At 39.4% G+C, this 13,181-nt stretch overlaps 1 protein-coding gene across 3 annotated transcripts in view; it reads right to left on the bottom strand.

The window, feature by feature from the left end:
• The window catches only part of TAFA1 (TAFA chemokine like family member 1), a 511,550-nt gene extending 498,588 nt beyond the window's left edge, over nt 1–12,962 (bottom strand). For 2 of the 3 annotated variants that reach the window (XM_027587898.2, XM_027587896.2), the window contains exons 1-2: nt 12,801–12,962; nt 10,713–10,833 (exon numbers count right to left, since the gene is read on the bottom strand). In XM_027587898.2, coding sequence (XP_027443699.1) covers nt 10,713–10,830 — 118 coding nt within the window. In that variant the 5' untranslated portion in view covers nt 10,831–10,833; nt 12,801–12,962. Of the gene's footprint in view, nt 1–10,712; nt 10,834–11,566; nt 11,697–12,800 lie in introns of those variants that run through there. The other variant, XM_027587897.2, reaches the window with a different exon arrangement.
• Between the last annotated feature and the right edge of the window lie 219 nt (nt 12,963–13,181).

The raw sequence follows: 13,181 nt of genomic DNA, 5'->3' as shown, positions 1-13,181 counted from the left end.
TTCCCCTTGGTTGAACCCGTCACCCTCCATCCTCTCTGGCTAGCTCACTTCCTAACCAACATTCAAAGCCCAACACAAGATCATCCCCCTTCTTGAGGGCTTCCCAAATCCTCTCTGCTCAGAATAAGTGGCTTCATGTGTTATGATCACGGAGAACCCTGTTTGGTTAGAGCTCGTATCAGAAGCCACTCTGAATCTTAGACACAGAAATACAGAAGAATGGAGAAAGGAACAAAAACTTCCAGAGGAAATAAAAAGAGAGCTGTATAACTCTCACAAGTGGACAATTCTGTCCACTAATGTCTAACGCTACATTATTGTAAACAGTAGTTACAAGACACACGCGGCCCTTTAAATTTTGATTCAATTGCAATTGGTTCATTTTTCTTATTTTTCAATGAAATATTTTATGGCGTGCCCTTTTTTGGGGGGGTAGGAAACAGATTCTGGAGATGGTCAATTAACCCACAAGGGAGTTGGTCAAAGACTCCCAACTTGCACGCCAATGTCAATCAATTCATGGGCGGGGCCTGGAGAGGGACTGAGAAAGTTTCTAAAATCACATCCTGGCTCTGCAGGAACAATCACGGTGATTCATTACCTGGGCCTGTGATAGATGGAGGGCTGGAGATTGGCAGCTTGTGTGCCATAAATCTGCTCTTACTTCCAAACGATTCTGGGAGTAGTTGTCAAAAATGTTGCCCTACAAATGTTCACCCAGTGACCTAGTTTCTCAAGCACATGTCCAGTACCTGGCGTCTTGCATTTTCATCAGATAAGGAGATATAAAAAGCTACAAAAACAATTCACCTAATCAGACCTCGTCCGAGAAGCTTCCAAACAACACCTTCTCCCGTCTTATATCTTATTTTATTTCGGGGGGGGAAATGGTTTTGTTTTTATTTTTTGCCATGCCACGTATTTTTTTAATTCAGAGCTGTATGTAGGGCTGGTCTCTTGTTACAATTTCTTCATAAAATAGTGGTGTTCAAACTTTCCTGTCTATAGCACACCAAGGAGGTGAAATACCCAATTCATATCTGTTTCCACTTCCCAGTGGAAAAATACTCAGTTAATAAATACTTGGAAAGACACATTTATGAATCACTAATTATTTTTATAAAATAAGATGAGCCTATTAACATGTTCATGTATTATAAAATGATGCTCTATGGATATAAAAATAAACCAAATATGTTATGTACCTTGAGAATTCTGTTGCATATATTCACAAGCAGTATATAAACAATGTCACTATGTAAGTGTCACCATAGCAATAAGTTTGAGAGTGATTACATATACATGTTTTCCAATATGGATATAGGTAAATCATTTCTGAAACACAATTCAGGAATGTCTTAAAGTCTATTCCTTGGTGAATCTAAAATCCAACATATGCAAATATGCATCATTACAGGCTATAGGGTTAATGAAACAGCCCACAGCAAACTTAATTGATAATGATGAAACTAAACCAACACTAATTTATAATTAAAAAGCAAAGACCACAGCAATTCAAAATCACTAACAACTCAAACAACACTCAAGATACACTGGTAACAAATTATCCCTCCCAAAATTGCATGAATTCTAATTATTTGCATGCAGGCATTTTGCAATGTTTCCAAGAGCTGGCAGCCAGTTTTCTAAATAGAATACTGATTCAGGGAAGCTCAGTAAACCTTAGTTACATGTCATTCTAATAGAAGATAATTCAGTTGGTATACTAATAAGTAGACTGTATTCATATACAAAATAAATGTACATGAAATCTGAAAAGAACAAGAACAGAAAAAAAAAAACAATGTTTCAAGATAAATGTATAACCCACTAGTGGACTGCAGACTAGATTTTGAGAACTTTAATAAAGTATTAAATTAAGGGTTTTAATCAGGCAATATTACACTGCCTGATGCTTCCCTCTGTTTCCTTACATTTAGTTTACTCTTTCTGCCAAACTAATCTAAAGGAAAATTAATTTATTTTTACCTAAGATTCAAATGAGACCTCTGTTCAGGCCATTGGCTTCATTATATAAATGCTCTTTGTTTATCAGACACCATTAGTAGCTCTATTTACAGTTAGTAGCTTGTAGACAAAATACCCAGAGACTCAGCCCTTTAGCATTTGGGGTATAAGTCAGGATGGGACAAAACCACAGGCATAATTTTAAAACAAGCCAAGACAGATGTGCATAAAAATTCCCCACTTTTAGCCCCACTGCCTTCACCTCTCTCTACCTTGCTTGCATAAAAGGATTTGATAAATTCATTAAAAATCAAAAAATGTTGGAGCTGGAGATAATCTTGTCTGAGGTCACACACTAATAGCCCGCAGGTGGGAATAGAGCCATGAGTCAAGTTTTGTTTGGCCCACTTGACATTTAAAAGATAAGGAAATTACACATAAAATTCTTAAGTCTCCTGCTTGCCTTGAACCGTGGGATGATCCGGTCACATTGAGCCTATCTCAGGCTTAGCTAAGGATGTGATGTGCCCTTTCAATGCACACAGGCTCTTCAGCTGCTACAGTTATCCTCAGGCTGGTCCAATCATCTTTGTTAACTGGCTGGTGCACGAAGGTATTTGCCATGTCTATCTATGACGGACAGGAATATACTTTGCGGAATGCATATATGGCCTCTTTGGAGCTTCTATGCACAATATGAAAACCACTGCTTCCTTCTACCCTCTTACTGGAGACTTGCATTTGACAACTGACGTGAGATCGTGAATGCTCCAGGGTCCTAAACCTACTGCGGTCCTCCTTCCTCATTACCATTCGCTATAAAAAAGGCTTCATGTGGTACTTTCCTGCCAGTATTTGCATTTTTAAAGGATGTAAAGTTCTTGCCCAGTTATGAGAAAATATTTATTGAATACTTACACAACATTCATTCAGTGGGAAGTATGACCTACTGGCCTGCTGACCCGAATCTAAGATGTATTATCAATTTCAAGAGCATTGAAGTGCTTTTTCCTCTTACTGTGCAGTAGCTCATCTAAACCTGGGAGCTGACATTCTGTATTCATTTCAAAGCCTATGACTCAATCCATCCATCCTTCATCCACATGAGGGGGAAACAAAAAAATCCTTTGGGTACATGCAGACTCAGTTAGCTCCCATTTATTTTTGGGTGACGTGGAAGCATGCCTAAAAGAGAAGTTCTAGTAAGGGCATAGTAAAGGTAAATATAGGTAATCACATCAGCAGAACAATGACCTTGGCTGAGGATGTAGGTCTTCCTCCCTCCGAGACTCAGGGTGAGGTTTGGTTTGACTCCTTCCCCGCGTGGAGGAAGAATCCGCCTAATGAATAGCCACATCACTCAGCGTATCTATCCATTTTCGGAGAGAAAATCGCTGTGATTATATCAATTCTCTTTTCTTTCTCCGGGTCTTTATTATATAAAGATGGGGAAGGAGAAAGAAATAGCATGCCAACAGGGTTCCCTAAGTGCTTTCAGGACATTAACTTTACAGAATCTAATTAGTTTACACAAATGGTTAACAAAATCATTCATTTTCTTTTTACCCCAAAGAAAGGAAAAATTGCTGTCTGTCCTTATTTCTCCCTGCTACAAAGATGAAGTGAATTTTTCTCTTGATATCAAAAAATTTGAAAGCAGAAGTCCTTTTCCTATTTGCTAAGAGAAGTTTCTCTTCAGTCCCTTAAGACCATGCTTAGAATATTTTCTAAATTTATAGGAAAAAAACTCATGCTGTGATTGAAAACCTTAGGGATTTAAGTTTTTACTACATTTGTAAGCATATTCTTTGGGTTATTTTGGTTAATGGAACTGCTGTCAAATAGAGTAAATAACTACACAAAGATATTGCACAAATACACACATACATAAGTATGTTATACTGACAATTTAATATTTATACCACTCTCCATTTGTGGTATCCCTAAATTATAAACATGCACACAGATACATATGCATCCATACATACATATTCACCCACACACAAGCAGTAATAAATGAGGGAGAGTTAAAGGTTTTACCAGAACTTTCATTCCTTAAGAATGTAACAAATATTTTTTGAACACCTATTATGTGTCAAGTTCCTTACTAAAAGTGAGATATAAGAAGATGGATAGCACAGCGGCTCACACTTCTCAACGCATGTGATAAGAATAGGCACTTTAGATATTGCCCAAACTAAAAAAAAAAAAAAGTTTAGAAAATTTTAGTTAAACACAATCAGGTTTCCTATCTGCAAATCTTTCCAGAACTTGTATATACTTACATGTACTGCAAACCTCCAAAAGGAGAACATACCAGACAATGAGTACTTCCCCGACACTTAATAGCTTTGCATCTTGAGGGTACGGTATTTTCTGAACTGGAAAATACCGGCCTAGACACTTCATTGGATTAAGGCTCTTAAAAAGAAGAGGGCCTCATGATACTTTCCTACCTAATCTTTCTCCTTTCTCCTTAACCTAAGAAAACTGTTTGATACATTTCTAATTTTACCATAAAACTACAGCTAATATTTTAAGGTTTTTATTAAAAAGTAATATATACCCATATTAAAAACAAATCTTTAAAACACATCATTGGGGCACCTGGGTGGCTCATTCGGTTAACCAGCAGGCTCTTGGTTTTGGCTCAGGTCCTGGTCCCAGAATTGAGGCCCACTTAGCTCCTGGCTTCCCACTGAGCAGAGTCTGCTTCAGGATTCTCTCCCTCTGCTCCTCCTCTGTTCTCTCTTTCTTTCTCTCTCTCTCATAAATAAATGAATCTTAAAAAAATTAAAAATATAAAATTAAAAACCACATAATTATAGGAAATAAAGTGTCCAAGTCATTCTAGTCCTACCACCAGGTTTAACTGATGCTATGTATAGAATGTTTATAGCCTTTCTGACATCTTTTTATGCCTGTGTTAATATTTTTTTCCAAAATTATTTTGAAACTGCGTATTCTGTTCCTAGTTTTTGTTTTTTTCACTCAGCAGTGTGTCATAGGCATCTTTCCTTAAGAGTACATATAAGCACCTCTCATTCTTTGCAGTGGTTATGTTGAATCCCATTGTGTGGTATACAATGATTTATTGTTCCAATCTCTTTTTGCTATAGCTAAAACCCCCCTCTAATCATTTGCCATTAAATTAACTAGACCTTTACATACATTTTTTCACACCTGTCCAATCATTTTCTTAGGCTAAGCATCTCGAAATGGAATTGTGTAGGATTTGCACATTTTACATTTTGGGAGATGCTGCCAAATTGTTTTCAAAAAATGTTGCACCAATTTACATACTCAAGCTTTGAGATTTTCACACAGTTTAAAACTGGAAGAGTTTTTCAAAAAGTTCAAGTAGTCATCTTAAATGAACTTTAAGAAATTACCAATTGAAGGCTAAGGTTCATTTGGGCCACTTCTAAATATTTGTTTTCAGTGTGACATAAGATCTATTTTCCTTAACTATGAGGAACTGAGGCCATAGGCTTGAGCTCACATAAGTAACAGTATTTATATAGCATTGTAATAATTCTCTTATAAATTCAGGGGATTGACAGGAAATATTTATTTGCATCTCTACTTGGTTTTGATACTTTGAGGTCTTATTGAATGTCCAGAGCCGCACTCTGACTCTGGGACAAGGTCAATAACATCAATCAGATGATCAATGGATTATCACTAGCACCAGCTTACACCAAATAACAACCTGTCTGCTCTAATCCTTAGGGCAATTCACTACACTTAGCAATCCAGTACTGGTAAGAATTCTTAAAAAGCCAATATGCAACCACTGTTGTTCTGACGATATCTTTTATACTACAGTTGTAAAACAATACTTTATTGTAATGTGCCTTGCTATTCTAATGCGTATTCCTTAAGCAGCTTTCAATAAAGTAATATTGAATACTAAGGTAAAGATAAGATATACAAGAATGCTTTTTAATATTTTACCAAAAAATCACACTTTTAAATGAATGGTGATGTTCACTACATATTAATTAAGTCATAAATGAATACCTCCCTCTAAATACATAGTTTGCTTAATATAGTTTTAAATCAGGCCAAGTATAAGTTACATAGACAATTCTATTCGGAGTAATCTTTCCATATATCATTTCCATACACACCTGTCAATACAATAGCAGCGACTCAAGAAAAATGATTCATTAGCCACTTATAACTTCTTGTCTCATGTAATTTATCTTTATAATTTTAAATTACTAAAGAATCCCAAGGATCTCTTCTTACTCAAGTATTTTGAAATGATCCATATTTTATTAAGTTTCAAGAATAACCCCCCACACACACACACATACCCATACACTCGAAATTAAGTAACTATTAAAATTAGTGTCATAATTCATATATCCATAAGGGGAAAAAACTAATTCTAAAGTAGAAAGTTACATCCAGCAAACCATTCATCCTTTTTCACCTGTTACACACCTGATGCTTATAAAGAGTTGAAGCTGTTTTAATTTCCTGAAACAAGGGAACACACCACTTTTGGGTTTTCATTGTTCAGTCTGTCTTTTTTAAATTATGTGTCCCCTTCCAGCTTTAATATTTATATATATGAAAGGCATGAGTATTCTTCAAGTTGTTATGGTAATTTCCTACATCGTTCCCAAAATAAAAACTTGATTTAGCCAAATATTAAATTATTGAAATTATAAATTCAAAATGTGCTGTTCATCTACAGCACATTTTACTCATTTGTGTAATTTTAAAGTTCACTTCCATTTGACTGACTGTTTTAATCCTTCTTAACTAGTAAGTGAAAATAACGGTGCATTCCTAATACCATAAATATGAAAAATAGAAAGTACTTAGGGACTACAGGGGAATCTATTGAAATCAGTCTGTTTTCTGGTTAACATACTCTCATTCTGTTTGTGTACTAACCCACTGCATTGAGAAGACAGATCTCAAATTCACGGCCTCACAAAGACATCGTCCCGATTTCATGTTTTGACAGCAGAAATTGGCCCAGATCTCTAACCATTTCCCCTACAGGACCCTGGCTGGCTGGTGACATCCAGGTGCGGCAGAGTCTGATGAGGGGAACATCGCGTCAAATTCCACTCATCTGTCAGTGTAGTGGATTATTTCTTGAGAGACTGAAATTGGCTGCTTGGGATGGGAACACCATCAATCTTACTGTGTAGGGGATGGCAAAGCTGCCCGTAAGAAGCTGGCAAGAGGGGGGCCAGCCGTTCCTAAGCAGGTGAGGAGGCAGCTGTAAAGCCTTCACTCTCCCCCCATTCGGGGCTCTGAGGGAAAGATTTGTCATTTTTCACATTTCCCGGGTACTTGGTATGCATGCAGTGTCCGCTTGTTCCTGCTTTATGGAAGAGGCGATTTTTCAAGCTTAGGCAAATGTGGCAAAGCTCAGGATCTGCCTGGTGTCCCATTTTTTCTCATCATGTCACTTGTTTTAACTGATTTGAGAAAATGAGATTATGTTTTTCCTTTTTGCTCATTTATCCAGCTATTTATTTATTTATTTGCTCATTTAGGGGTGGATTGTCACAGATAACTGGCCCTGATTTCTCTCTTGTTTTCATACACATTTCATTAGTGTCCCTGAAGATTTAAGACCCACAAAGGGAAACATCACAACTCTCATAAAAAAAAGCATACATTTACTCTTAAAAATCAAAACAGATTGTATTAACGGAGATTGCATTTCTGACTGAAATAAGTTAGAATATTGCTGTGTCCAAGATCTATCGCTTTAATCTTTGCAGCTATTGTTGAAAACCCAAGAAAGTTGAATAAACCTATTATATAGAACCATTGGACTTTCAGTTTGATATCATTTTAATCTTTCTGCATTTAGAAAGGAGTATATATAGTTTCTTAATTTCATCAATGAATCGGTAACGGATCTCAAATGTATAAGCACTTGGGGCTGAAATTGGGTTTGGTGCTACAGTTTCTTGGGGTATCTGACATACAGATCAACCATGCATTGGTGATAATAAGCAATTTCTAGCAGTAGACGGTGGAGAAAACAAATACTGAATTCAATTTTAGTCAGAACTTAACGACGTGTTTCTGAGCTTGAAATTATAATATTTTGATAACAAGCCCCATAAAGATTTGAGTTTACTTAATACAAATATCATAACCATAACCCCCGACCAAAAAAACTCCTGTATTAACTGATTAACAGAGATAGTCCAAGTAAAAACTCACCGCAAAGTGCACTCTATTTCATGACTATACACATCGAGCGTAAAAGACAGGCAGTGGTTGGTAATATATTCTAGCCAGGTATCTCATAGTTTAAAAAGAAAAACACACGAGATTAAAACAAGGTTTTGTTCTATGTGGATTGTTAGCTGTGTGAACAGCCAAACTTTACTCATTCAGCACCTCTAACATGTACTTTTGTAGTCTATTAAGAGATGTCAGAGTTATTGATATTTATGAGGAACTTCACAGTTTACAAAGCGCTGTCACAAAAAAATTATTTTACTTACACCCCCACAATATCTTTAAATGGGAAATTGGGCCCAGAGAAGAAAAGTGACTTTCCCAAGGTCAAGACACTTCAGGTTAAGTAACAGAGATGAGTGCTGGTCCTGAGCGCTGCCATCGCCACCGGCCACCCCTCACCAAGTTCAGCCAAGGCCACCTTTCATAAGGGGTTTGAGTCCGTGCATTGACATAGCTTGGAAGTTTTCACAGATTATGGGAAACGGCTCACACCCCTCAAAGAGGCTACTCGGCGTGATTATTCTGTGCCCTGGGAGATATATCCCCTCCTTGGGAAACAGGCCAGGGAGGTGACATCAGACCGACCCGACTTCTAATGGCAGTTACTGGCTGTGTGGTCTCACACAAGTCACCGGATCCCTCAGAACTTCAGTCTCCTGGGCAACAGAAGGATTGGGGGCGGTGCGCGTGGTGCGGGCGGTAGGGGCGATTACACCTACTTGTATACGGATTAAGACAACGTGAGTGTGCCGAAAACCCTCACAATAGTTATTTTTGTTACGAATTCTTACTGTTAAGTATGACAATGAATGCAAATTTCCCGCATTATTTGTACGACTGTAACAAATCAGACGTTTTTGCCTGAACCGATTGGTAATTAACTGATTGGAGGTAAACCGAAGATTCCAAAACCCACGTTTGTTCTTCCTTCACCTTGGCACCGATGCCTCAGAGTCTGGCGGTACCCGCTCGCGGCTGAGGACCCACGAGGCAGAAATACAAGCGCTCGGCAGGGGCGGCGGAGCGGTTTCCAAGCCTACCTGCAGGGGCACCAGCGCCCCCCTCGTCTTCCCTCCGCGACCCAGGGCGTGGGGAGTGAGGGTGGCTGGGGCCCTGACGCAGCCCTCGGCTGAGGCCACCCCGACCCCCCCTCCCGCACCCACCCCCTCCCCCTCTCCAGTCCTCGGGGGGTGGCCCGGTTTCCTGCAGAGAACCTGCTCGGGCGCTCCGCGGCAGCCGGGTGCGGGCGCTCAGCAGGACCCCGGGCTGCACCCTTGCTCTTTCCGTCCAGCCCGCAGCCTGGAGGCAGAGCGCGGGGAGGCAGCACGCAGCGCCCCGGGAGGTGTTGCTGGAAGATTGTGCCGACGAGCCCAGGACTGGCGCCCAGGCCGATTGCGGAGCCAGAGAAAGGCAAAGGCGTGGACGCTGGACCGCGCAGCTGGAGCCAGCCGAACGGATGGGAGGAGGCCAGGAAAGAATCTGGAGAGGGGATGGAGGGCGGGGAGCACTTCCGACCTGAAGATCTGGAGCTTGGAGCGCAACTAGTCCCCTGGGCCCGGACTTGGCGATGGGGGAGGAGGGCTTAGGGGGAGGGCGGAGTAAACGAGTGCAAAGGTTGAAACTAAACAGAATGGGGAAGGAAATCTTTTCAGAGAACGGGTGAGGGTAAGGACAATCGAGCTGGGGGACAGTAATGAGAAAGGCAAAGAAGGAGGAAAAAAAAAAAAAAAAAAAAAAACCCAGACGGAAGAATGAGGCCATGGAAGGGTAAGAAATATACTTTAAACAAAAAGACGAAGAAAGCAAAATGCGTCCGGAAATCAAAAATTCAATATAGGAGGAAAAATCAGGCTAAAGGGAACTTGTTCCTGAAAGTGCCAAGGAAGAGAAAGAGAAAAATATCACCGTAAAAACTGGAAGAACAGAAAGTGAAGGAAGGGAGAAAGGAGAGGAGACAAATTAAAGCAGACAAGAAATAGTAAGTTATTTTTAAATTTCTTTTTCATTAACGAACTACTTCCAAAGTTAATTTCGGCACTAACATATCCACAAAAATTCTTAGCCACGCACACACCGAGATTATAGTATCCACACCAGATAGGATATCCCAGCGGTATACATACCCATTATTTTATTGGTTGCAAAGATATTTTGCCTCTCTAAGAAATCAAGCCTTGCAGGTTATCCCACCTTCTGCAGAGTATTTTGCTATTGGCCAAAGTATCCAAAAACCAAGGACTTCACTTTTTTAAGGTGTGAGGAAGGGGGTAGGGAGACTCTTAGAGAAAATCGTGTTTTGTTTTTTTTTTCCCTGAGAAATTCACAGAAACACCTCTAGGGCATTTTAGTATCCCCCTCACCTTTCGCCAAAGCATCCAGCCAACAATATGTGTCTTGGAATTCAGAGGCAAGCTGCCCGCACTATGTAGTACTTTCTGTCGCTTACATTCAACCATCTGTTAAGGTGACAGCAGTGAGACTGGAGGCTGCCGAGGAGCCAGCTCCCGACTTACCTGGTCTGTGCAGGTGGTGCTGCTGGAAAGTGTGCTGAAGGGATCCATGGCATAGAAGCACTGCACAAGCACTTATCCACAAATACAGGACCCAGGACATCGCAGAGACCATTGCCATTCTCTAAAGAGAACATGAGACAGCAAGGATTACCCCCAGCTTCAAGCCCCCAGCTCAGTCAGTCCCACTGATGAGAGAAGGAGGGTCTCAGACGTCATGTCCCCTTTGCTACTTTGCTGGCTGAAATTAATAACCCAGCAGAGGTCATGCCATGAAGTGGGATTGAGGGAAAGCCTTCCCCAAGAGATCGTGAATTCTTTTTGAAATTCTGCAAAGCCAAATGCCAAGGACTGCCAGACACATAAATAAATTAAAGTTTGTGACTATCAGTTAGGCAGTTTGAAGCACCGTATCCTGACTTTACATCCTGTTTTTTACAATGATCTTTAAACTATAGTTATTCCAGGCACTGAAAAGCTGCATACTCCTGTTCATTCTAACTTCATTGTAAGTCTGACATAAGCCTGAAAGGAAAGAGTGGATTCTTTTTTTTTTTTTTAATTCTACAGTCATGAATTTTTAATCATTCTGCTGTCTTCTAAACTAAGTAATCATTTCTCAGAGGCATGTTGTAATCTCCTGATAGAACTGGTCTTTTTTGGCTGGACTTAAAATCAGACGGAATTGTCTTCAGCCAGAATGAGTTTCAGATGCAAGATCTATGCGTCTATCCTAGAGCAAGCCATAATTTACAATATTGCTTTGCCTCCTGAGATCCCATTGTGGCATTTGTTGTATAGTGTTGATGAATATGCATACACAGGTGGTGTATGTATTTATGGATGAACATATATACCTTTTCTCAGGCGCTGAAACTTTGACAGTCTTATCTGCACCTATAAGGATCTTAGGAGCTACAGAGGCTCAACTGCGCTACATATTGTCCAATTTCTCAAACAACACCTTATGCTGCATTTCATATTGCCAAATTAATCAAACTTGAAGCATTGTCCTTACTCAGCCAGTGATATGGAAGCATTTTCTATACAAGAATCCAGTTAAGTGTATTCTTTTCTCTTAGAGAGAGCTTTGGAACCCAGATTGTTCCTTTTAAACATTTTTCCACTGTCAAATTATACACTATAAGTATTTCGACTATACATTTAAATCTGCTAGTGACCTCCCAGTGTGGTTTCTTTATTCATGGAAATTGGCACTCTTTCAAAAACTGTGATGTTCAGAAAGCAGAAATATACATCATATGTGTGTGTGTGTGTGTGTGTGTGTGTGTGTGTAAAGACATAATACAAGATAATTTATGGGCTTTAGGAGAGGGATGCAGTCTTTAAAAGGGGGCTAGGACTATAATAGACAAATGGTGACAACCATAATTAAGTGCAAAGTAGGAAAACATTATTTTCAACAGCATGGTGCCTTTCATGCCTCACTCTGTGATTCAGATGGACCATTCACTTTATAATTAGTTTCACTGCCCACTGTTTACTTTTGTACACAACAGATTTATCCTCATTGTCTTCAGAACTATCAGTATAACATAGATACATTCTCTTCAGTAGAGATAAATAGCAACACCCCTTCTATGAATCTTGAAATGAATGCATTTAGGGGCCTTTTCAAAATACCCTGCAAATTATAGAAAGACAAAATAGAGGTGACTGTGGCATGCATTGACTACTTGTGAATTTCAGTTAAAAATGCACTAGAAATTCATCTAAACTTTCAAAAAGCCTACCACAATCAAAACTTAACAGTTTTTCAATGACTCTGCTTTCTCTTGCTCATTTCTTCACCCCTGTAGCTTTTAGCACTTAAAAAGATTACTGTGACTTCACATTTGCAGTATTTTTCTTCTTCTTCCTTTTCTTATTTAACTTTCTTTAATTCTCAGCATCACTTCCAAGGTTCCTGCATATCACTGTCATTGCTCACTCTCCTACCAAGAGGTTGTGTCTATGTTAATAGGTGTTTTCCACCAAATAATGCATCCAGCCTTACATAGTTCTCTAGATATGACTGAATAGGTTACAAATCTGCTTTCTGAATCTTAAATCCTTAAAGAGGCTTCTTACCTGAAAAATCCAGCCAAGAGCAGAGTACTCTATTAGTGTTCATTGGAAAGCTCTAACACTTTCTAAAATCCATCTGTGCACAATTGGAGATTTTTTTTAAAAGAGCTTCCCAATAATCTTCTTTATCAGGATTAAAAAAAAAATATGTTTTTCTCTTCCAGTGCTATTTCCACAGTAAAGAAGACATCGGGTTCATTCAGACTGTATTGTCAGAAAAGGAGCCAAGGTTTGAGGGGTGGAAACCTTGTCATTTTCACCTTTAAATCATCTCCTCGCGTCACCTCTGCCTGATGAGACCTTTGAAGTGATCCTGATGAGAATCAGTTTACAGTTAATGACGGACCATCCCCAGTCCCGTGCATTGGGGCAGAGTAAGGCAGC

Source organism: Zalophus californianus, chromosome 1, assembly GCF_009762305.2.
Source record: "Zalophus californianus isolate mZalCal1 chromosome 1, mZalCal1.pri.v2, whole genome shotgun sequence".
NCBI lineage: Eukaryota > Metazoa > Chordata > Mammalia > Carnivora > Otariidae > Zalophus > Zalophus californianus.
Note: the sequence above shows the minus strand (reverse complement) of the source record. Positions and strands in the feature narration are given on the sequence as shown.